The 26,502-nt window shown below is 37.8% G+C and overlaps 1 protein-coding gene across 1 annotated transcript in view; it reads right to left on the bottom strand.

Annotated features, from left to right (window-relative positions):
- The window catches only part of lars1b (leucyl-tRNA synthetase 1b), a 55,901-nt gene that overhangs the window by 6,464 nt on the left and 22,935 nt on the right, over window positions 1-26,502 (bottom strand). Inside the window, exons 16-29 of the mRNA XM_079585839.1 lie at window positions 24,835-24,920; window positions 24,559-24,624; window positions 24,350-24,432; window positions 20,210-20,348; window positions 15,626-15,838; window positions 15,279-15,336; window positions 13,924-13,987; window positions 13,505-13,688; window positions 12,958-13,048; window positions 12,610-12,750; window positions 11,316-11,456; window positions 2,873-2,983; window positions 1,560-1,670; window positions 413-517 (exon numbers count right to left, since the gene is read on the bottom strand). Coding sequence (XP_079441965.1) covers window positions 413-517; window positions 1,560-1,670; window positions 2,873-2,983; window positions 11,316-11,456; window positions 12,610-12,750; window positions 12,958-13,048; window positions 13,505-13,688; window positions 13,924-13,987; window positions 15,279-15,336; window positions 15,626-15,838; window positions 20,210-20,348; window positions 24,350-24,432; window positions 24,559-24,624; window positions 24,835-24,920 — 1,593 coding nt within the window. The remainder of the gene's footprint in view (window positions 1-412; window positions 518-1,559; window positions 1,671-2,872; window positions 2,984-11,315; window positions 11,457-12,609; window positions 12,751-12,957; window positions 13,049-13,504; window positions 13,689-13,923; window positions 13,988-15,278; window positions 15,337-15,625; window positions 15,839-20,209; window positions 20,349-24,349; window positions 24,433-24,558; window positions 24,625-24,834; window positions 24,921-26,502) is intronic.

Raw genomic sequence — 26,502 nt, 5'->3', positions numbered from 1 at the left:
AAACAACTAACAATGAGATCAGACCTAAAGTCAACTAATAACAGGGCTCACTGCATTCAACACTGCGGTTTCGTTGGTTGTTGGTTGTAAAAAAACGTTGCATTTTTAGAGTAAAAGACAATATTCAAAGGGAAATTATGTTAGGTGGGGCTTGCTTTTATTCAGCAGGAACTTTCTGGACTGTGATGATTGGATAATATAAATTGCCCCACCCACACGGCCTTGATTACATCAGCAGAAATTAAAATAAATAATTTAGTAGTGCTCTGATGAGACCAGGGACATTAATTAAGCCATACATTAAGTTAATATCGATTTTGTGTAGTCTTGAAGTGTTCGAAAGTGAGGGTCTTTCTTGATTTTGTAGAAACTGTACATTTAGTTGGCTTTTTAAGTAGTTGTACGCTATTACCTCGAGAGAATTGGTCAAGTAAACGATGTTCTCCAGTAGGACGGTGCGCTCGTCAAACTCCAGCTCTAGATCAAGAACCCTGGGCCCGATTTTCTCTAGGCTGTCCTGGAAATACACAGAAAAACACAAACAGGACCAATTTTAATGCATTTTATGACACATTTTACTAAGTAACTCAACAAGCATGTGTTGTTCAGCAGCAAAAATAGTTAAATAGTTTGTATAATTATATAAATAAATATATAATACGTATTTATATACACACATTTTTATAATACACACGCGATACAGAATACAATGCGATTTTGAGAGTCTATTTTGCTCACCAAGGCTGCATTTATTTGATCAAAAATATAACAAAAAAAGGATATTGTGTAATATTGTTCATATTTAACTGTTTTCTATTTGAATATCTTTTAAAATGTAATTTATTCCTGTGATCAAAGCTGAATTTTCAGCATCATCAGTCTTCAGTGTCACATGATCCTTCAGAAATCATTCTAATATGATGATTTGCTGCTCAAGAAACATTTATTACCATCAATGTTGAAAACAGTTGTGTCCTGATTTATATTTATGTGGAAACCGTAATACATTTTTTCAGGATTCTTTGATAAATAGAAAGTTCATAAGAAAAGCATTTATCTGAAATAGAAATCTTATCAACATTAAAAATGTCTTTACTGTAATTTTTTCATAAATATATTGCATCCTTCCTGAATAAACACTCATTTGTTTCAAAAAAGGTAATTACATGTGTGTGTGTGTGTGTGTGTGTATATATATATATATATATATATATATATAGTAATTATTGGGTTCGTTAACTTTAAGAAAATTAAACGATCAAATTAATATATTAATTTATTGCTAATTTCACTTGTCTCACACACACAAAAGCAATGTTGAAACAAGATACTAGCATACCGTATTATTAAGTGTGTAAAGTGTATGGCTGAATTGAAAACACACTACTCTTACAAGTTCTGCAGAAAGAAATGTTAAATATTGCCTCTATTACTAAATCATTCATTACTTATATAGAAGGTCTAATTGAATACATTGCATTGTGGGATACAGTATTCCAGTAATAATCTAAAACCCTGTTTTTTCAAGATCGTATTCAAGTACCAAACTGCTCTTCTACCTTTATCATGGCTACAAAGGGCATCAGTCTCTTCATGTACTTCTTCAGCTCCGGCATGGCACCCAGCTCTGTGGCGATGACCTTATTGTCAGGTAGAGCTCCACTGTTGCTCTGGAAATGACAGTGGGAAAGAATAGCCATTTGATTCAACGCTCAGGTCAAGATTTAACCCTCTAAATTCAACACTGGCATTAAAAAAGTACCGGAGAAGTGATCAAATAGCTGCATATCCTAATATAATACAGCATAATAATTACATATGCAACACCTATTCACCATTGTGACCTTTTGTAAAAAAAAAAAAAAAAAAGACTTGATCCATATTTTTTCAACTCTTGAAAACATAGTTCGTGAAATTTTGAAAATAGTGTTTAACCATTTTAAATATTAGAGCTGTGTTGACTATCAATTGATCAATTTTATAAATTTATTCATCAACTCTTAAATCTCAAGAATCGATCTTTTAGTTTATGCTGTTTTCTGTTGATGCGTAAACACAACTTTCCATCCAATAATCCCAATACACTTTGTGCTTGGTTACTTTTGAAAAGAAACAAACCTGAACTTTAAAATGCTGTCAATTTAATAAAAGTAAAACAATAAAATTACATTCTTTAATGAGATGGTATGACAGGCGTAAACCGATTATATATTCCTCTTTACTACTAGCTACAGTATGAAATAAACATGAATGAACATCAGAAGGGATGTTGACAGAACCAGAACAACTCACTGAAATGTATCATGTCTCATGTAATCGCTCAGTGTCTCAAACGCTTGTAAACAATGTCACATTTACCTCAGAAAAGCTATTTAATGTCTATTAACTCAATAGTCAAAAAACAACAACTGTAGATAAATATGCATTATATTACATAATTATTATATTCTTATTAAACCGGTTAGTGATGTCTCATCTATTGTGTGTTTAAATAAATCGGTCACCGTTTAAATGTTTATAAAAGCATTGGACATGTTGATTTATTCTATTTAAAAATAAATAGCAATTGAATTTGGACTCTGTTGTTACCTTTAATATTATAGTATTGTACCGACTGACAGGGTTCCCTGTAAAGTTTATAGAGATTAAAAGACGGTTTTCCTTAAGGAAAATTGGCACTGTTCTATACCTGATATATATCCGAACTGATATTGAATTAAACTAATCAAGAGATAGTCAATTGGAATCAAATTTGAAATCTGTCAATACCCAGTCCTATTAAATATGTGAAGAATGTCTCTATTGGCACACTTTGATACATGAGTGATATACTGATATAGCAATACATGAGCTGTGGTTAGGGTGTTTGTACCTTGTAATGTTTGCCCAGCAGAGAGAGGGCGCTGTGCTGCCAGGGTGGGTAGGTCTTCGCCACGTAGATGGTGCAGTGCGTGGGCTTAGCTGGTGGTTTGCTGTCCCCCTTCTGTGGTGGACAAAGACATGCAAACTTACATAAAGATAAGACGGTTTAAAGCCCATTACACAAGAAGTACATTAAGATTAAGAATTCTCAATACTAAACATGTGCTACAAACATTATGTGAATGGATTGTGATATATTAATAACAACATCAATAATAATATATATGTATATATATATATATATGGTAACATTTTAGTTTAGGGACTGATTCTCACTATTAACAAGCTTATTAGCTTGTATATTAATAGGATATTGGCTGTTTATTAGTATTTATTGAATAGAGCACTTATTAATCCCTTATTCTGGATGACCATATTCTACATCCCTTAATCCTACCCAATATCTAAATTTAACAACCTTACTAACTATTAATAAGCAGTAAATAGGAGTTTGAGGCAAAAGTTAGTTAATAGTTAAATAGCTAAATAGTTAGTTAATAGTGAGAATTGGACCCTAATATAAAGTGTGACCATGCACACACACACACACACACACACACACACACACATCAAGAATATTGACTGGAATGGAGTAAATCTAGCGAAGGTTTTTTTTTTTTTTTTTTGCAGTTACCCTCCAGTATAGTCTAAAAAAACATCAGCACAGCAACTCCTTATCTAAAGCGACATCCATTACCACATGGTCTCAACAACAGGACTGAGAAAAGCCTCTTTCCTCAGAGCCTTGACTCATAACGCTTACGTAAGGACCAGTATAGGTAGAAACAGACTGTAGGGAAACCGCCCCATGATAAAAGCGAGGGATAATGCATTACTCTTCTGTCAGGGGAGGTCTGGGACAGCGCTGAACTCACTCTACATGACAGCTGTCGACTTGACTCATTCTTGAGGTCAGTTCTGTTTCGGTGGAGGATCTCTGTCTAACGGCTTAAAGGGGTGGTTGATTGCGATTTCACTTTTTTCATTTTAAATAGTGTGTAATGTTGCTGTTGGTGCATGAACAGTATCTGCAAAGTTGCTGCGCTGAAAGTTCAACGTAAGCAGAGATATCGTCTTTTAAAAATCAGGAAGTTTAATGCCTACAAAAACGACTCGAATGGGACTACAACGAGATACCTCCCGGGTTTTATACGTAACTAACCCATATATTTACATCAACCCTCCCTCCGGAATATGGAAAAAAGGGGGCGTGGCCATATTTCCGCAGCTTCGTGGAAGAGGAAGAGTTATAGTGGAGAGCTGTAGCCATGCCGTCGAAAGTGTGTTATTTTCACGCAGCTGTCATGTCTTCGGTGTACGGCTTCCTACGGACGCTGTAGTTCGTCAACAATGGCTAAAATTTCTGTTTGATTATGTTCCTGAAAATTACAATCGTAGCTCTCTGTGCTGCGCATTTTACGGACGAATTCAATGCCGGATTAAACAAGAAACTGTTTCTAAAACATGAAGCAGTTCCAACTTTAAACCCAGAGGCAGCAGTTGTTGGGCCACAACCGGTAAGTAAGACTTAATAATTTTAAATGTTTGCATAATTTCAGACGTAATGTTTTAGTTTTATCAAGGACGTAAACAAATGCCAGCGCTGGCTTAGTAGCCACTTAGTTATGCTATTTCGTGTGTCTATGACAAACGCGTACAAACATTTTGAACCTGCAATTTGTAATTATGTACTAATTTTGTAAATTTATTTTCCATGTATACTTTATGAAGTAATTTTTCGATTTGATCAAGAACGTAAACCAATGCCAAAGCTGTTTGTTTATAGTAGCCGTGTTTGGGGAGGTTCTGCTTGACTCTCTTCATTGCCGCTTTCTGGGTCTGCTTCTGGCTCAAACTGATACGGGCGTATTGAAACCATTATTTACATTTGACCGGAGCACATGCAACTTTCGCCGGTAAAGGTGATGGGCGTGAAGTTTCCGGACAACGTGCACTACGCAGTTTAGCCAATTACAACACACCAGCCCAACTAACCAATCTGAGCCCATTGCCTGTTTCTGAGGGATTGGTTTCATAGAATCAGGAAGTCAACCGGTCGTTCAAATGACAGAGGAGAAAGCGTCTTACAATAAAGAGGAAATTTATGACAAATAAGGCTTAAAAAAAAAAAAAAAAGACGAAGACATGTTATATTGCACCCAATAAACACAATCATGCAAAGAAAAAAAGCAGTAAACCACCCCTTTAATGTTACAAGGATGCTACTAATTCTAACCCAACAGGAAGCTACCATAAAAAAAACCTAACTGAAAATCTTCATAACTAAAATAAATTACTGAACATCTCGTCTCTTGTAGCAGAGTTGAGGTTTTGATCATCACAGTTAACCACTGGTTGCTATGCAACTACACATCCAGTCCATGAAATCAACAGCCACTCTCCCCCTTCATGAGTGCAAAGTTTGGCGAGTTTTCACCATTACGATAAAAAGTTAGAGCTGCTCAAATTGTCTATCATTATTATAATTACTATAAATATAGCTGCAAGCAGCAATTACATAAGGAAGCATGGCAATGGTAGGTATGCTGTGACTTAAGCACTATTAAGAGAGTCATAACAGTAGAAATATTATTTTAAAAAACCCAGATCAATGAAAAAAGGCAAATTGTCAATTTTATCCACTAGGGCGTGCAATTCCTAAAGTTCAGAAGGACCCTAAATGCTGTAACACAAAGCCGACAGTCAGGCAATGTTGGGTTGTTGTTGAGTGTCTGTCTGCCCAGATTGTTGCCACTAACTGGACACAGTTGACGGCTTTTTCCGGTTCCCGGATCATGTTGATTTGAGGCCAGAGCTGTTGGTAAGAGATCACTGATTGGCTGTTCGCAATTAGCGAGAAGTTAACTTGTGTGAAGCCCGAATCGTGTGAAAACCGAAGAGTGTAAAGACCAGCGACTCGACCTGCGCACATCCACCGAGCAGACACCAACAAGGCACTTGAGAATTGCTTTTCCCCCCTTTCTTTTCTTTCTGTACAGCTTGTTCTCATCTGTTTGTTTTAGTGAACTGTATTCACGATGTGGTTTCAAATCTCTACTATTACTACTAACACTCATAAATCGCACTCTGTACATTGGAGGCAGCACAATCCTAACAATCTGCGTACTATCCCTATGTTCTCTAGTACTTTACTCTCTATTCCAATTGGTCTCTGGAACTGCAAGTCTGCTGTAAACAAAGCAGACTTTATTTTAATCTATTGCTACTCATTCAAGTCTCAAACTCATGGCCCTAACTGAGACCTGGATCTAATTTCACTTTTCCCCACACCCCTCGCCCAACTGGGGGTGGATGTACTGGTCTGCTCATCTCAAATGAATGGAAATTTGATCCTTTACCATCTCTAACTGGAACTACACACGCAATTACTATTACTCACCCTATTAAAATCCACTTTGTAGTTGTTTGTCGTCCCCCAGGTCAACTTCTTGGAAGAGTTGGATGTGTTACTCTTAAACTTCCCTGAGGACGGTATTCCTCTGGTACTACTCGGTGACTTCAACATCCACCTTGAAAAACCCCAGGCTGCTGACTTCAACCCTCTACTGGCCTCATTTGACCTCAAGCGAGTGTCTACTACGGCTACTCACAAATCAGGTAACCAATTGGACCTTGTCTACACATGCTACTGCTGCAAGGACAAAGAAGGCTTAGAAAGGGGAACCAGAAAATGAGTCGGGGGAAATGCAACACTACCAAGCTACATGTATTTTTCGAGAGGTATTTTTGCATGTCGGACGCATAATAAACAAAATATTGCAAAATTAACGATATTGATTCGATATATCGTGCACCCCTAATATAGCGCGGGAATTGAAGATCGGATTTATATCCGTTTTGCAAAAACACATTTAGGCCTATGTGACCAGGTGTAAATGGAATCGTTTTAATAAATCAGATAGCTATCCGATCTGAGAAAACGCATGAAATGGCCCGGTGTAAACAGCCCCAGAAACACAGCAGATGGCCAGAGCATCGCCAGGCGTCCAACATCGTAAGACTGCATACTTTCACGCACAACCGGTCGGCATCTTGCCAGATGCACGTGTAAAGGCAAGGTTTATTTGCAAGGAAATGAGGCCTATAAGTGTAATTTTGGAAGTCCTGTTTATGACTGTCAGTAAAGTTATTGAATCTCCGTTACGTTTTTTTTTTTTTTTTTTTTGGGTGGGGTAGATATTCTGATTTATTCGAATACATAGCTTGGTATTTGATATCCGTTCGAATTAGATTTTTCTCAAAAATGACAGCCCATACCACATGCCACATCCTGACACCACATGCTCTCCTCCGCAGGTCACCTTTTCGCGTAACCTACGCTCACACTCTCCCTCTCGCCTATCCTCTATGGTTTCATCCTCACTTCCTCCACCCGTTCAGTTTTCAGCACTGACTACTGACACTCTTTGCTCCACTGTGACATCTTGTTTTGACAACTTTTGTCCCCTTTCAACCAGGCCTGCCCACGCTACACCCTCTGCTATCGGCTGTCCGATGTTCTCCGTGAACATCGCTCTAAACTCAGGGCTGCAGAGAGGAAGTGGCACAAATAAAAAAAAACTCTACTGTCCTTAGTTTGTATCTCCTCTCTTCCTTCTCTGCAAATGTCTCCACTGCTAAAACGTCATTCTACCACAACAAAAGTAGCAATTGTTCTGACTCTCGCACACTTTTCAAAACCTTCTCTTCTTTGTCCTCCATCTACTCTAAAGGTCCTTGCACACCAAGTCCGAAATTTTCGTATGCGTTTTTTCGTATTTGTGATTCGGTGGCTCTGAATGATCAAAACCCCATTCAAAATGCTTGCTAGGGATGCGAAAAACGCAGAAAAACGAAACCAATCCGAATTGTTTTATGACGGACGAAAGTGAGGAGGCAGTGTGTAAACGTGTATTAACAAAATATGAGATTGTATTTATTTTCTAACGTGCGAAAATTTCAGAGCTGAATTTCAGACTCAAGTGTGCAAAGAGCTTTACAGCTGATGACTTCGCAACATTCTTCATAAACAAAACAACAACCATCAGCGGCCAATTCTCCACACCACAAAATGACAAACACATCATAACAAATACACACTCTCTCTCCTCTCCACTCTCGGAGGCAGACATTTCCAAACTTTTCCTTTTCAATCATCCCACTAACAGTCTTGCTTGATCCCATCCCCACTCACCTCCTTCAGGCCATTTCTTGTTCAGTTATACCTGCACTTACTCGCATTATTAACACTTCTCTTAACACTCGTACCTTTCCCACGGCATTTAGGCAAGCTCGGGTAACCCAATGCTAAAGAAACCCACTCTAAATCCAGCCCTTTTAGAAAACTACAGACCGATATCCCTTCTTCCATTCATTGCAAAGACACTTGAGCGAGTTGTGTTTAAACATCTCTCTATGTTTCTTGTACAGAACAACCTCCTGGACAACAACCAATCTGGTTTCAAAAGCGGCCACTCAACTGAGACTGCCCTGCTCTCGGTTACTGAAGCTCTGAGACTGGCAAGAGCAGCTTCCAAATCCTCAGTACTCATCCTGCTGGATCTGTCCGCTTATTTTGACACAGTTAGCTACCAGATCCTCCAGTCAACCCTCATGAAGATGGGTGTCTCAGGAACTGCACTCCAGTGGTTCAAGTCTTACCTCTCAGGTAGGTTCTTCAGGGTGTCTTGGAGAAGCGAGGTCTCTAAATCACAACTTCTTGCTACAGGGGTGCCTCAGGGCTCAATGCTTGGACCACTTCTCTTCTCCATCTACATGTCATCACTAGGATCTCTCATTCAGAAACAGGCTTTTCCTATCATTGTTATGCTGATGACACTCTACTTCTCATTCCAAGCAGATGATCCAACGGTACCTGTTCGCATGGCAGAAATTTCTTGCTGGATGAAGGACCTTCAAATCAAACTTGATAAGACAGAACTGCTTGTGGTCTCAGCCAACCCAACACTTCATCACAACTCCTCTATACAGCTAGGTTCATCAACCATAACTCTTTCCAGGACAGCCAGGAAACTTGGAGTTGTGATTGATGATCAGTTAAGCTTCACAGATCATATTACTACAACGGCCCGGTCCTGCAGATTTGCTTAATACAACATTATGAAGATTAGACCCTTCCTATCAGAGCAGGCCACACAACTCCTTGTCAAGGCTCTCGTTCTCTCCAGACTGGACTATTGTAATGCTCTCTTAGCGGGCATGCACTATCAAGCCTTTGCAACTGATCCAGAATGCAGCAGCGAGGGTCGTCTTCAACGAGCCGAAGAAAACCCACGTCACACCCCTCTGCATCAGTTTGCACTGGCTGCCAATAGCCACTCGCATCAAATTCAAGGCACTGATGTTTGCCTACAAGACAACCACTGGCTCTGCACCAATAAATCTTAACTCACAAGATCAGACTAATGCGCCCTCCAGAAGCTTGCGTTCGGCAAGTGAACGACGCCTCACGGACATTTAAAAAAATGTCTAAAGATAAAAAAAATTCCATCAGCAACTAACCAATTGACACCAGTACTTACCTTACCTTATCTATTTTGGGTGTTTTTTTTTCTGAGGAAAAAAACTACTGTGCTAGACTAACTGAGACTTGTTACATCACTTGTATACTGTTGCCCTCTTGTTGGTCTGATTGCTTCTATTGTTCTCCTCATTTGTAAGTCGCTTTGGATAAAAGCGTCTGCTAAATGATTAATCGTAAATGTAAGTAAAATAAAAATGACAAAAGTCAAGATGGCACACACAGATAGAGAGGGCACACAGGATCTTATAAGTTTACATATCTGAGCATTCAAATATTTTAGTAACAACATTGGCCGCCTGGAATGGCGAAAGTGAAGACAAACTGAACAGTGTGATTCATATTCAATATGGTAGAAAAACACTGCTTTGTTTTCAGTTTGTATATCCGCAGTACTAGTTTGCCTTTTTGAATGACAAATACAGACTACTGCCACCTACTGGTTTGGAGAGTTATTTCATCTCATGCACATGCTAGTACATGCTAGTTAAACATGCTAGTTCAACAAAAGTTGGATTTCATTGGTGATAGTTCTCTGATGTTGGCTTGGTGTGTTACATCCTTCAGGAAACCCAAGTTTCACTGTAATATGCAACGCTTTGCCAAAACACAGATTCATTTCAAGTCTGGTTCCCTCATTGTCAACAATCTGATATGTTACATGTCAATTTGGCATGAAAATTGTAGGGGTAAGTTTTACCCTATTGTTATGAACATTTCATTCTGAATGACCCAGGAGATCTTAATAAAACGTAACATGGCACTTAACTTCTTGTAAAATGCTGTTGACAATATAAGACGAAAAAATTAGGGCTGTCCGTTAAACGCGTTATTAACGGCGTTAACGCAAACCCATGTTAATGGCGTAAATTTTTTTATCGCGAGATTAACGCCTAGCAAACTTTGTAGTTTTTTTCACATGCTTTTGCAACAACTAGTAACGTTATTAAAACTACAACACTACACCGGATCTAGCTAGACCAGAAACAAAACAACAGACACGCCGCACACACTTGTTTGGTCTTGCGAGCCGCCAAAGAGTGGACGAGAGCGTCTAGGACAACTCGTTTCGCACATCGGACGCGCGCTTTCTCAGTTTATGGCCAGCAATAAAAACGCAGAATGGCGCCGCCGGTGTGTGTACACTCATATAGAATAATGTGTTCGAATTTTAAATACGAGGCGCTGCGCTTCTCGTCCGGTGTGCGACCCCCTTTAACATTACGTTTTGAGTGGATGAATGATGAGCGCGAGACGCCGAAATGGATGCCACTAAGATTCTGTATGGAAAGTTTACTTTTAAAAAGTTGCAAATGGTTCAATTGACAAGACCAAAGAGATCTGTGTGTTTTGTCGTTGTGAACTGAGCTATCATCGCAGCACGTCCAGTCTAAATACCACTTGATGGCCAAGCACACACACACACAGCTGATGCGTTTCTACGCCCACTTGTCAATATCAGTAACGTTTCCTCGTCAGTATTTCTTTCACCCTTTTATTGATGGACAGTGTTACATTGTGTGAGCAATTATTTGCTCCAAGTTAGAATGTTAGTGTGAAATTGAACACAGTAGCCTATATGCCAATGTTGTTTTCAATAAAAAAAACATTTGCACAAAGCAAGCCGATCCACTTTTCCATGTTGATAAGAGCATTAAAATGAGAAAAAAAAGAATGGGACAAAAAGAAATCAAGAGACATTTAGAATAGATAAAAATTTGCGATTAATCGCGAGTTAACTATGACATTAATGCGATTAATCGCGATTAAATATTTTAATCGTTTGACAGCCCTAGAAAAAATATATAAATATATTGTATTGTGGTGATCAATGATGTGGTGAAGTCCATACCTTGCCCTTGGCAGGCTGTGTGTAAGCTTTCAGGCGAAGGCGGAGCTCATGAGCAGTGTCCATCAGATACTGTGAGGATCGAATCAAGATCTCGTCCACTGGACCGGCTGTAGGCCAGTGAGCCTTCATTACTGAACTGCTCTATAAGGAGAGAAATAGTGAGAGTTAAAGATGCATTTTGTTCCTGTTTCTACTGGAATTGCACAAACTTTCATTTAAACCAGATAGATGTAAAGTCAGACTGTTATTATCAGTTGTTTGTAGAGATACAAATCTCCTATAGCTGTTAAATACAATTTAAAATGCTAAATTAAATCGAAAAATTTAAGTAAAAATGATAATAATAATAATAATAATAAATGCCAGAATGCATATACCAAAGCTGCAATTTTAGCCCAAATTAAGATTTTAACAAATATAAAAATAAATTAAAAAAACATTTAGGAAAAGTCTACACATTTTTTTTAAATAAAACCTATTATCTATAAATGAATTGTAATTAAAAATAGTTAAATAATATTTTCCTACTAAAATTAAATTAATGTCAATTCACAATGATGTCAAAAGTATGACATTGTTGTATGATTATAATTGCTGGATGTTTTAAATGTTTTTGAAAGAAGACTCACCAAGGCTATTTGATTAAAAATACAGCAAAACATTACAGTTGTAAAAATATTTTTGCAATTTTAAAAAGGACTGTTTTCTATTTGAAAACATTTTTAAATGCAAATTATTCCTGTGTGGGCAAAACTGGCAAAAAAAACCTCATGATCCTTCAGAAATTCTAATGTGTTTATTTGGTATTGGAGAAATATTTCTTCTCATTATTATCAATGTTTAAAATAGTTTTTGCCACTTAATATTTTTGTGGAACTGTGGACTACCATGTAAAAGTTTGGGTTAAGTAAGAATATAATTTTTTTTACTTTTATTCAACAAGGATGTATTTAACCGATTAAAATTGGCAGTAAATACATTTGTATTGTTACAAAAGATTACTATTTAAAATGATTTACAATTCATCAAAGAATCCTGAATGATAAAAACCATCACCGTTTCTACAAATATTATGTTTTCAACATTGATAATGCTAAGAAATGTTTCGTGAGCACCGAATCAGCATTTAAGAATGATTTCTGAAGGATCATGTGACACTGAAGACGAGTAATGATGCTGAAAAATCAGCTGTGTCATCACATGAATAAACATATAAGGACAGATGCTATTTGACGCTATTATTGTTCTGACTGTACCGTTGATGTGATCATGGTTTAAGAGTAAGCGAGCTCACCTTCCCCAGCAGGGACCAGGTGTGTTCACACAGGTGGGGGCAGATGGGAGCCAGCAGGAGCGTTTGGTACTCGATGAACTGGAACACCAGATCCCTGTGCATGCCCTCGATGGCCAGCTCCCTGTATTTATCCTTGGCGGCCTTCAAAGTATCAAGAACATGTTTATTATATAGACTCACTGTTAGTTTACACTGAAGCTTCCCTGACAAATATCAAATATTACATGTCGTAATGTTTTATTTGAATTAATATTACTACTGCTGATGTAATTGCTCTATATGTCTCCACCCCACATTCACAAAAATGTATTTAGCCAACGGATGTTGATGTGATTTTGTATAGGTTACCTGGAACTCAAAAAAGCCGCTCTTCAACGCCTCCTTGTACATCATTCTCTCATAGTGCTGATCTGTTTTAATGATGCTGGAATTCATTTCGCTGCAGACAGACACAGATCATGTAGGATTCAATTTTAACAAACACATTCCAGATTTAAATTGAGCCTCTATGGCTGTCAAAAAAATGGACAAATTAATTAACGAAATAAATGACTGTCAAAAGTTCGGGGTCTGCTAAAAAACTTTTTCATGTCTGTGTAAATAAAAATCTATAAAATAATAGATGGCTTCGTCACTTTTGATTAATCGAATGTGTTCTTGCTGAATAAATATATGAATATCTTACTGACCCCAAACCTTTGAACAGTATAGTGTAACCATCACCATTTTATTATCTTTACTTATCAATTACTTCAACGGTACTTTATTATTATTATGCCACATTGTACTCTGGTACATACAACTCACTCATTGTAGTAATATAGTGAATGTCTTTTTGTTTTGTCATAGTGTGAATAGACCTCCAGTCTGTGATGTTTAATAACACCAGTGTTACCTAACAAACACTCGGTCATTAAACGTGTCCGCTGGTCCGGTCCTCAGGTTGTTCTGATTGGCGATCATCTCTTTCACCCACTCCACCCACGTAAAGAGGCGCAGGATCCCTGCATCGGCCATGGCCTCAACGAAGTTAGCGTCCTCCACCGTGTCCCCTGCATCAGCCAGAGCCAAACGCATACCTAAGACACAGACGGATGGATTAATGTAGTTATATGGCATTCACAATCTTATATCTCCATTATAAGTCACTTAAAAGAGCATTGAAGACAACTACACTTATCAATGACATATGCAGACCTACATAAACCCTCACATGCATAAGGATTGAATCTATTCCTGGTTCTGGCACTAAAGAGTCTGACCGAATGTAAAGTGTTTGGCCTTCCAGTAATCCGCTATTTATGAAAGACTCACCATCTGCTGAAAATTTGTCAATGGCTTGAGTCAAATTGAGAAAGTTGCCAGTGGATTTGGACATCTGGTGGAGATAAACACAGCTAATTAGATCGCTGACGAGGACCAGCCACAACATGACAGAGGAACTTCTCAAGCGGTGTGTTATTGTTCAATAAAACTATTCACAATCATTTTAGTTGATTGAAATAAAGCTGACAAAAGTAAAACACAAACATTAATAAGATGAAAAACTTAAGCATGTTGCTTTATCCATATATAATTATTTATAAAAAAATAAAAAAGATAATATATTTATATATATATATATGTATTAGGGGTGTAATGGTTCACAAAATTCACGGTTCAGTTCGATACACTTGTGTCACGGTTCGGTACGATACAGCAAAAAGAAAGACATGCCAGAGAAATTTCCTTGATTTCATTTTTTAAATATTTTTATTAAAACTGAAATCATAAAGTATGATCTTTTTTTTTTTACTTTGAGCAATGATGGAGCTATACTTGACTTTACCTAGGAGCATATAAAACAAAACAGCTCCTTGGACAAAATGAAATGTAATATTGTAGTAGTTATAAACAGGTTTATTTTAGTTCAGATTAACATTTGAGGGCAGCAATTGTATTCATAATGTCAAAATAAAACCGACGTGATGTTACTTGAAAGCATTACTATTCCTGCCAAACTTGGTTACAGTTAGTAGTGTTACTGCAGTAAATCCATGGTGAATGTTGCTGATCTGTGGACACTTAATAGTTCATTCATGGCACAATGTTTCTTCCTGGTTTCCACGTCAGCGCTGTTTGATCCGTTAATAATGGAGAAATGTGAATGTTTCTCACTAGATCTCGCAGCGATGTTATTACTTCAGTGGCGAATTCAAATGCTTTCTTTACTGGATCTCGCTGTGTAGTAACTGCTGCTTGATCAAGATCGGCTCGCGCTGCATTGGTCCAAACACTGATAAACGGTCCGTCAACCACACAATAATGAGTAGCGCAGTTTCGTTCCGCTTACATTACATTTCCCATTTAATTGCCTACATTTGAAATAATGAAATTTTGGTCGGCAGGAAAAATGGTCCAATGAACGGTTCAATATGAATACGTGTATCGTTACACCCCTAAATATATATATAAATAAATATAATCTCTTTTTATTTATTTATTTATTTTAATTAAGAGATTATCTGGGTGATTTATGGATTTATTAAGGAGATTAGTCTATGTTTGTAAGGATATTTCCAGATATGTGGCACTCACAATTCTAGGATAGCTAAAGTTAGAGCAAAGTCAGCGCATGTCGTGAAGCCACAAATGATTCCTGACAAGAAAACAGAGGAAAATCAACTCACCTTTTCAGAGTTTAGCAAAAGATGACCGTTGGCACGCACAGCTTGTGGCCATTTTCCACTATAAAAAAAAATATATATAATAATAATAATAAATTTGCAAGTGCAAAACTCAATTAAGAGTGACAAAGTGAAATTAAACAACAGAAATTAAGCAGCTGAACTATCTATCTATCCATCCATCCATCCATCACACACACACATTACTTTCTCACATTTAACATTCATCCATTTAATGTTTGCACTGCAAAACATAGGGACAGTTGAGATACACAAGAAAAATATACTTCACATTACTTTTCTCTACATACTGCAGAGAAGGTTTATAGGGTCTGTAAAGTGCATTGTACCTGTCTTTGGGCCACATGGCTACATGATTGTAGAGGTAATAGGAGAGGTGGTTTGGCACCAGGTCCTTCCCTGATACTCGCACGTCTACAGGGTACCAGAACTCGAACTCCCTCCTGAGCTTCAGCAGGTGCTCCTTCGGGATGTCCGTCTTTGGGAAAGGTGTTGTTTTGAAGAAGATGTAATCCCACACCTCTCTCGTCATCTGCTCGGGTCTGGGGGAAGATATATGTTCTTCTGTATCATTACAATTTTTTTACTCAAGTGACAATGAACATGTGTGTGGCAGGACATTCACACAACATTTTCCATGTCATTTTTGTTCTCAATTTGATTTACAGTGAGCCAGTTTTATGCTAAATAAATTAAATAATACAAATTTAAGTAAAGTTTTTCTTTTAATTGTAAAATTTAAAATTGTACTCAATTTAATATCATGTTTTACATTATATTACTGCTTGAATCATTATTTGACTATAGAGAGCACTGCAGTGATGTTGTATCTCTGTAGTCCAGCCCTAGGAAAGTTGGCATCACCCTGGTTACCTCCACAGAAAACTAATACGATTTTTCCATTGGCTTTTGGATTATTGCAGAAAATAAGCTCTGTTAATATCTTGACAATCTTCACAAATTAACTCGCCAAGCACCAAATGAGAGTAAAAATCTTGTTGGTGAGTATAATAAACGGTGTCAATTGTCAGTTGGCCGGTAATATTATGAGTTCTAACAATGCAATGTTGTGAGAACATGAACATGAACAAACGTGAACGATGCTCAGGACAGTTGACAGGCCAGTGCTGCATCCAATAAGTAGGTCAAGGAGTACAAAAATAAAAAATACTAGGAGTTGGGTTCACCAATCAGGTTCCCTATGCCTTTAGGTTCGGTGTTAAAATGCTAAGATGATTTATTATTTAATTTTTTCCCATGTAAGAATTTGTTTAATGCAGCATCCAAATGTATATAGGTGTGTTTGGGTCGTTTTAATTAAAAAAATTAGGGCTGTCAAAGTTAACGCATTAATTAGGCGTTAACGCAACATCATATTAACGGCACTATTTTTTTTAACGCGCGATTAACGCAGTGCGTATTTTCAATTTGACCCGTGGCCCAACCCCTAGTTGGAGAAATGGAGATACACCGTGTTGCCAACTTAGTGACATTGCAGACACCTTTAGCGATTTTTTTCTCTTCAATAAAGCACCCAAACCTTTAGTTTCTGACTCACTCACTCACTCACTCACTCACTCACTCACTCACTCACTCACTCACTCACTCACTCACCCACCCACCCACCCACTCACCCACTCACTCACTCACCCACCCACCCACCCACCCACCCACTCACTCACTCACTCACTCACTCACTCACTCACTCACTCACTCACTCACTCACTCACTCACTCACTCACTCACTCACTCACTCACTCACTCACTCACTCACTCACTCACTCACTCACTCACTCACTCACTCACTCACTCACTCACTCACTCACTCACTCACTCACTCACTCACTCACTCACTCACTCACTCACTCACTCACTCACTCACTCACTCACTCACTCACTCACTCACTCACTCACTCACTCACTCACTCACTCACTCACTCACTCACTCACTCACTCACTCACTCACTCACTCACTCACTCACTCACTCACTCACTCACTCACTCACTCACTCACTCACTCACTCACTCACTCACTCACTCACTCTGCGTCTCGCGCGGTAGAGAGGAGCAGCGCTCTAATTCAGTTAAACAGATATTATGTTGCTTCTCTAATTTTACACTTATAGCAGAAATCACAGCACAGATATTGTCTTTATCTTATGTGTATTTGATTTCATCAGACGACGGCTCGATTATCAGGATTGTTGTGCAGATTAACATCTTGGAAGGGAGAGCTGGTTATGTTTAATGGGTCGCGTTTCAGTCACTATTTCATATTCATTCCGTTGTTTGACAACAGAAACAGTAAAATATACCAATGAAAACAGGTTTATTGAGAATTTAGCTTCATCAAAATGGGCACAGAGAGAGACAAACGAATGTAATAATAAATAATAAATGTACATTTAGCATTTTCAGAAGAGCTGCCCTGCCATGCAAAAATCTAAACATGTTTGTTTTAGTAAATTGCTCAGTGCAAAGAAAGAGAAGTAATGGGAACCTGGTATTTCTTTATTCTTTCTTCATGTGTCTAATAGACATGAACAAGTTCTTTGAAAAACATCTATGACCTTTGAAACATGTCTCGTCTTCATGCTCTATGTTGACTATGGTTTCAATAATAAACATACATTTGCATAAAGCATCCATATTTATCCATGCCCATAATGATTAGAGTAATACAAACTTGAAAAGTATTAATTTAAGGTACATTTAGGAAAAATAAAAAATGTGCGATTAATCGCGAGTTAACTCATGGCAAGCATGTGATTAATCGCGATTACATTTTTTAATCGATTGACAGCCCTAAAAAAATATATAATTAATATATCATAGAGTTGTTTGTTGTGGTGGTGATTAGACGAGATGTGTGGTGACGTCACAATCGTACTGCATTGTGGGACATAATGTGGGACATTGTGCTAAAATGTCAAGGCAGAAGCTGAATAAATGGGGAATGTGGGAATAATTTACATATAAAATAAAACTAGACTCCAAAATGTACGTCATTTACAATTTACATTTTCATCACACTGGTGGTGGTTGAGGAGAGATTCCCTGATATGATTGTGAAGCGCTTTGGGTGTACAGTAGTACATATGGAAGCACTATATACAGTGGGGCAAAAAAGTATTTAGTCAGCCACAAATTGTGCAAGTTCTCCCACTTAAAAAGATGAGACAGGCCTGTAATTTTCATCATAGGTACACTTCAACTATGAGAGACAAAATGAGAAAAAAAAATTCAGAAAATCACATTGTAGAATTTATTTGCAAATTATGGTGGAAAATAAGTATTTGGTCACCTACAAACAAGCAAGACTTCTTACTCTCACAGACCTGTAACAACTTCTTTAAGAGGCTTCTCTGTCCTCCACTCGTTACCTGTATTAATGGCACCTATTTTTAACTTGTTATCAGTATAAAAGACACCTTTCCACAACCTCAAACAGTCACACTCCAAACTCCACTATGGCCAAGACCAAAGAGCTGTCAAAGGACACCAGAAACAAAATTGTAGACTTGCACCAGGCTGGGAAGACTGAATCTGCAATAGGTAAGCAGCTTGGTGTGAAGAAATCAACTGTGGGAGCAATTATTAGGAAATGGAAGACATACAAGACCACTGATAATCTCCCTCGATCTGGGGCTCCACGCAAGATCTCACCCCGTGGGGTCAAAATTATCACAAGAACAGTGAGCAAAAATCCCAGAACCACACGGGGGGACCTAGTGAATGACCTGCAGAGAGCTGGGACCAAGTAACAAAGGCTACCATCAGTAACACACTACGCTGCCAGGGACTCAAATCCTGCAGTGCCAGTGTCCCCCTGCTTAAGCCAGTACATGTCCAGGCCCGTCTGAAGTTTGCTAGAGAGCATTTGGATGATCCAGAAGAGGATTGGGAGAATGTCATATGGTCAGATGAAACCAAAATAGAACTTTTTGGTACCAACTCAACTCGTCGTGTTTGGAGGAGAAAGAATACTGAGTTGCATCCAAAGAACACCATACCTACTGTGAAGCATGGGGGTGGAAACATCATGCTTTGGGGCTGTTTTTCTGCAAAGGGACCAGGACGACCGATCCGTGTAAAGGAAAGAATGAATGGGGCCATGTATCGTGAGATTTTGAGTGAAAACCTCCTTCCATCAGCAAGGGCATTGAAGATGAAACATGGCTGGGTCTTTCAACATGACAATGATCCCAAACACACCGCCCGGGCAACGAAGGAGTGGCTTCGTAAGAAGCATTTCAAGGTCCTGGAGTGGCCTAGCCAGTCTCCAGATCTCAACCCCATAGAAAATCTTTGGAGGGAGTTGAAAGTCTGAATTGCCCAGCGACAGCCCCGAAACATCACTGCTCTAGAGGAGATCTGCATGGAGGAATGGGCCAAAATACCAGCAACAGTGTGTGAAAACCTTGTGAAGACTTACAGAAAACGTTTGACCTCTGTCATTGCCAACAAAGGGTATATAACAAAGTAATGAGATAAACTTATGTTATTGACCAAATACTTATTTTCCACCAAAATTTGCAAATAAATTCATTAAAAATTCTACAATGTGATTTTCAGGATTTTTTTTCTCATTTTGTCTCTCATAGTTGAAGTGTACCTATGATGAAAATTACAGGACTCTCTCATCTTTTTAAATGGGAGAACTTGCACAATTGGTGGCTGACTAAATACTTTTTTGCCCCACTGTAAATGCCTCAGTCATTCATTCATTTTTTTCCCCATCAACTACCTTATCCTTACTACCTTTAAAGCTGAATAAATGGGGAATATGGGAATAATTTACATATCATTTGGAATGTGGAGTCTGGTTTATTTTATAAGTACAAAATCATTTACTTTACATTTTCATCTTCTTCTTTTTTAAACTTTCAAACTATTTCTGGAAGAGCGAATACCTGATTCCCAGTGGGGAGGGTCCTTGTCCGTTGAGAACCCCTCCCTGGAGAAGATGTGCCACGGTGTAGTAGGCCATATAGATGGTGGAGTCCGACAGGGACTCAATGAGCCATTGTTCATCCCATGGCAACCGGGTTCCTATGGGAACCAAACACATGAAAGAACTCCAAAATCAAAGGTTCTCTCTGAGGAACAGCAAGAAAATTGCTGATGGTATCGCTGAGTGGTTTGGGGGCAAGGGATGAGCGAGAATTAAGAGTATTACAAAAGAAATATAGATGGGCCTTGTTCTTACAAAAAGACTTTGATTAAGATAAGCTTCACACAAAGGTGGCCATCTGAGGTGATTTCAAAAGGATGTGAAAGAAAACTTTGTCTAACTATTACAAGCAATCAGGGCTTGACATTAACACCCGGCATGGATTCCAGCAGTGGCGTGTAACGCAGTCACTCCTACTAGGCGGGTTGACAATTTTTAAATATACATATTTAAAATGTAGTCTTAAAAATGCATCTGAAATAATAAACTAAGTGCAATGTAGTGTTGTTCAAAACAAAGATTTAACCCTTTATATTGGCCGCGGCCATTACATATTTAAAACAGTAATATCCTATACTAAACCTAAACCAATCTTGACAAACTATATATCATTTGAAAGCTTACAATCTCTAGTTTTCATTACACAGTTTTGGTGACTGATTTTTAAAATACATTACAGAGGAGCCGTAATTTATCAATTTGCAACAAGAATACTTTCATACTCCTAAGGCGAGTTCAGACCTTTTTTTTTAAATAGTGATAAACATGAAAAATCATGAAAGAATAGTAGAAACCTCAGTTTGTTTTCATGCCAAGAGTTCAAAAGATAGCATCCATTCAATTGTTTTAGACAAAAAGGTCTGAAAATGTTTTAAATATAAAGAAAAAAATAATAGATTCACCATTTGTGATTCACCATTCATGGCAGCGAGCTATAATGCACATACGTGATCTTTCTGTGTTTCTTAGAGGTTGAATTAATTTCAAAATCTGCCAAACTTCCAATACTACTTCTGAATAGGATGTCTACTTCATAAATTGTATGAAAATGGTAAAAATAATGGTTCAGATCACTCAAACAACATATGGAAATGGAGGAACTTGTTCAGATTTTTGCTTTTGATTATTTTGCAGTTTTAGAGTTCACCAGGTTTTGAAAATATATATTTTATATAAAATATGAATTACATTTTTAACGTTGTACATTTTCATAAACTCAAACTTCTATAACTTTTTTTCTGTTTAACTGACTTAATTTATTTCACTTCCACAAAAATCTGCCAAGTGTCTTCTTAAAGGGCACCTATTATGGAATTTTTAAATTTACCTTTCATGTAGTGTGTAACATAGATCTAAGTGAACAAAAACATCCTGCAAAGTTTGAAATATGAAAGTGCACCGTATATAAAGTTATTGTCTTTCAAAAGTAAGAGTCGACTCGGAGTCATTTTTATGAATCGTTAGAAGACCGAAGCTTTTTCTCTGACTAGATGACGTCAACTTGTCAAGTTATTTGAATACGATACGCCCACTTATTGCGCTCAAAGACCAGGGAAAACTTGAAAACAGACGAGACGCTGTGTTCTGAAGTGCGACTCAAAAGCCAACTTTTTTCATCTGCCCAAGGAGGAGCATTTGACTAAGTGGCTACAATTCATATACAACTATACCACAGAAGTATAGTCCGAGCCTTGTGCTTTGTTCGCACCATTTTGAAGACGATTGCTTTACCAACTTAAATGCAATCAAACTTGGATTCGCGAGTCGGCTGATATTGAAGGAAGGTTCAGTTCCAAGTGTATTTGCATCAGCTTCCTCCCCCGTATCACAACCTGTAAGTGTTATTAATAATTGTTGCTTTTATGTTTTATGTAGCATGCTTAATAATTATTTTGTTTGTTGTGTAAGCACCGTTTAGCTTCTAGGTCTTCAATGACAATTGTATATTGAGATATGTGAAGTGTTTGTCGCTGTTTTCGGAGTTGTCTTAAAGAATAGAGTAATACCTCGTAACGTAACTGCATTTTTTTTTTTTTGTAAAAACGTTATGTTTATGCATCGGGCTAACGCAAACAAAGACTGATTGTGCTTTTACAATACGAACTCTGGGCTATGCTCGCTAACATAACATTAAATTCTTTATCTTATTTTTAATTTTTTACTACAAACTACAAAGCAGTGGACTATAATCATTATTATAACACGATTTAATTGATAAAAGCATCATTGTACTCCGTGTTAAGTATTATCTATGTAAACACTGCTGGGTCATCTGACCAATCAACGATTAGCGTCGCGCAAAGCAGGGGTTTGGAAAAATGAGTCGTTGAACGAATCATTTGGGAGTCGGTGAGCAAATCAGGTAAAAATAAATGCATATTATACGACAACAAAAGTGTTTTTTGTCATTGCATGCATGTAAAACTGTTGTTGGGGACTCCCTAAACTACATTAGGAACATTTAAAATGTCACAATAGGTGCCCTTTAAAAACAAGACCAATCTTACATCTATATTCCAAAGCATTCTTGAATTACAACCATTTAAGTTCAGAATGTGAATTTTCAAGTCTATTAAAAAAAAGGGGGGCGCTTGATAAGGGGTTAATAAATAAAAAAATCTCATCTCTTGGACAGCGAGTCAGCACACAAACCCGCCTGCTCTCACTCACTAGATTAATTTGATCCGGATGAATGCATTAGAACTATTTGGTGTTGCAGGGCTTGAATTTTACTCATTCCCCCAGATGTTTTGCTCACACCCAAAGTGCAGCACATAAAGCCGCCTCTCAGCGCTAAATTGAGTTCTTTCTCGCTGCTTAGTCAAATACACACAAAATAATGTCAAAATGCCAGTCTGGAGTATTCCCATAAACACAGTCAGTAACCCCGTTTACATGTAACATTGTATTCCGATTATAACCAATCAGAATGAAAATGCTCCATGTCAACACCTCAACCAGAATAAAAATGCTCAAACCGATTGAATTTTCAGTCGGATTGAAGGGGGTGGAATAAACCTTTTCCTGAACCGATCAAACGAAAAATTACCCCATGTAAACAAGCTGATACTTTGGGTTTACGTCTTTCTGCGCATGCCTGGTTTTGCGCCGGATAATTCTGTCAGCTAACATCAGCATTAAAGACTTTTAAATTCATTTTCCTCAACTAACTTTGATGTTTGAATGCCTTCTGTTTGTGATCCGATGTGGATTCTGATCACCGTATAAGGTAGAAAATATTTATGCCCGATGCAAAAGACTGCATGCTAACCATTACCGTAGTAAACATGGTAAATATGAACGCTTGAAGAAATCAGACAAATCATAAAGGCTAAAATAATTCTGTTTTTATTTGATCTGTCAATGGCCTAGGCCCTATACGTCTCGTCTCTTTAAATAAAGCAACTTTTTCAGGAGCTTCCTCTGTTTCTCTGACTGAAAATATAACTGTAGCCTGCAGGGAGTCGAGACTCGAGAGAGTGCTAAAGCTCCTCAGGTCGTATTTTTGGTGGCATATTTGTAGAAATGTGGAAAAAAAGTACATTTGTAAAAAAGTGTGCATGTAAACGGGGCAATTGATGTTTTAAGTGAACAAACAGTTGAGAAAGAAAACACGTGTAAAGTATAATGAATCCGTGCATTCGGTCTTAAAGTGACAGCAGCCTAATATTCCTGCTACCCTAAGTTAATAACTAATGATATTTAGAGACAGAAGTGAATCAATCAAAACTAACTTTAGCTGGACAATAACTTTATTCTAGAGATGCTGTAAAGCCAAAACAATCTCTGTAACTTTAATTTCCTATTATCACTGAAAAGCTGCTTTGAAACAGTCTATATTGTTAACTTCACCAATTTATGAGATAATATTAAAAATACCTATATGGCAGCAGTTTTTCCCCATGGTATTGATGTCAAAATTGTGGCCAGTGAAAATGCTAAGTGGCTAGTAACTTTGGAAAACCACTAGCCACAGTGGCTGGTGAGCAAAAAAAGTTAATGTCAAGCCCTGCAAGCAATTTACTCCAAAAGAAAGACCGAACAGGATACGGAAAAGCTTGCAACAAAGCCACAATGGCACGACATAAGCAGGTCTTACCTAACCCATACGTTCTGGAACAGGCATGCTCCTGAAGCCAAGCCAACGTTGCTTCAAAGTTCTTTCTGGTTTCATCACAGAACCTGAAGAGAAAAGCATAACGTCAATATTCACATATTAATGCAGCTTCTCGAGCAAGAATGGCTCCCCAAAGCCACATGACAATTTTCCACTGCAATCTCCTCAATGCCACAAAGTGCAAGACTTACGTCTCCAGAGCCTCCAGGACACCCATGGCTTGCTTTTTCCATTCCTCATTGCCATAATCCAGATACCTGCCAGATAAAGACCCCAGTCACTGTCTGACAAGTCAAATCGATCAGCAATGCACAGCGATAAATAAAGGACTAAAATCGCACAAGATCACAAGGATAAGGCATTCTCTTATTGAACAGGAAGTGAACACAAGACAGAAGTGGACGTTATCATGGGTTCTGAGATGTGTACAACATTATGTCTTATCTATGAGTGTGTTCTGCACTAACCATTGATCGCACAACGCCACAACACACTCGTCTGCAGACCGAGATAACACCTGCTTCTCTGGCTCCATGTAAAGCAGTGCCTCACCCTAGAAATATCAACAAAATTGAGTTAGACCAAGTTAATTTCCATATTATATATGAAAAATAAAAATTCCCAAACCAACAAATCATTAACCCTATAAAGCCTACTGCCAAACATTTGATGTGCAAAGTTCTCTAAATTATCAACATGATCCAAACTGAAAAAAAAAAAAAAAAGAAAAAAAGAAAAAAAATGGTATTATATATTTTGGAAATATATACCGGTATAGAGATAAACACTTTATTTGGTTTACTTGATTATCCATACTTTTTACATTAAGTTTTTCCCTTTAATTTGCACCTCATAATATGTGCATTTGCTTTGCTGTTCTTTAAAAAAAAAAATATGAGTATCAATCAAATATGATCCATCAGGCTTTTGATGAAGGTTAATTTGTATCTACATCTACAGACATGTAAATTGTCAGTATTCAAATAATAACAAATAACCAAATTATGAGCAATACCACAAATAAATACAACAGAACAAACATACAAATGAATAAACACTGCTTTTCATGTTTTTTAGGTAGATCTAACAGTCGCTTTCAGGCACAGAAATCGATTAGAAAGATTAATCCTTATTAAAGTTTCAAAAGTTATTTAGTCAAGAGTAGTGAGTGATTTTTTTGTTGTTGTTTGATTAAAGCAGAACTCGGCAACTAGTCATTTCTTCGCTGATTTTCACTTTTGTTGTCGCATGTTTTCCCCATGAGCTCCCCCTACAGCTGTGGGGCGTATATTTCACAACACTGTCGTAAAAAACTCACTTGCGGCGCCCTCCTACCCCTTTCAACCGCTGCTCATGTGCATTTGTTATGATCGGAGCAAGCCAACTTTATCGTGTGGAGCTATGTTTACTGAGGTGGGTAATACATCATACACATTATCATAGAACATTGACATGTACATTTTGTATTCTGTTATCAACCATAAAGCAGTTTGTGTTTCTCACTCGTTCTCGCTTCTCACGAGACTTCCAATTTCTATCTTGCCGGGACGGTAGTCCCCAAGTTGCAAGGTTGGTTTTCCGCCTGGGAACGCTGGGGGAGGCGGGGAAAGTCACCAATCTCACCAGAACAGGTTGTTTAACCATCCAAATAATTTCTAGACCGTTTTATTAAGTTAAAAAAGTTGCCAAGTTCTCCTTTAACATTAAAAACAAAGACAGCAGCAGGAATATTAGGACCTAATCCGCGCATTAAGAACTAATGCACGGATCCAATACACAGTTACACGTTTGATTTCTGTTTATAACCGTTTACGTTCACTTAAGAAGACTTAACTGAATATGTTTACAAGGATACTCACCAATACGGGCATTTTGACAATTTTCTGTGAATGTGTCCATTGAAGCACAAACGTGAAAGAGAAATCAATTCAGCATTTGCGCTCTTGTCTGATAGCACGCTACGGGTGTGTGTTGCACACACAAAACTTCTCTCACAGCGCGCAAATATTGAATTGAGTTATCTCTCGCGCTTGAACATTTTATAAACTTATTTTGTGACATGCAGCACTGGCGTTTACGCTGGTCCCCAGGCAGTCCCTATTGTCGAGCCTTTTTAGATATTGTCTAAAGGTTCA

Source organism: Phoxinus phoxinus, assembly GCF_949152265.1.
Source record: "Phoxinus phoxinus genome assembly, chromosome: 17".
Classification (NCBI taxonomy): Eukaryota; Metazoa; Chordata; class Actinopteri; order Cypriniformes; family Leuciscidae; genus Phoxinus; species Phoxinus phoxinus.
Note: the sequence above shows the minus strand (reverse complement) of the source record. Positions and strands in the feature narration are given on the sequence as shown.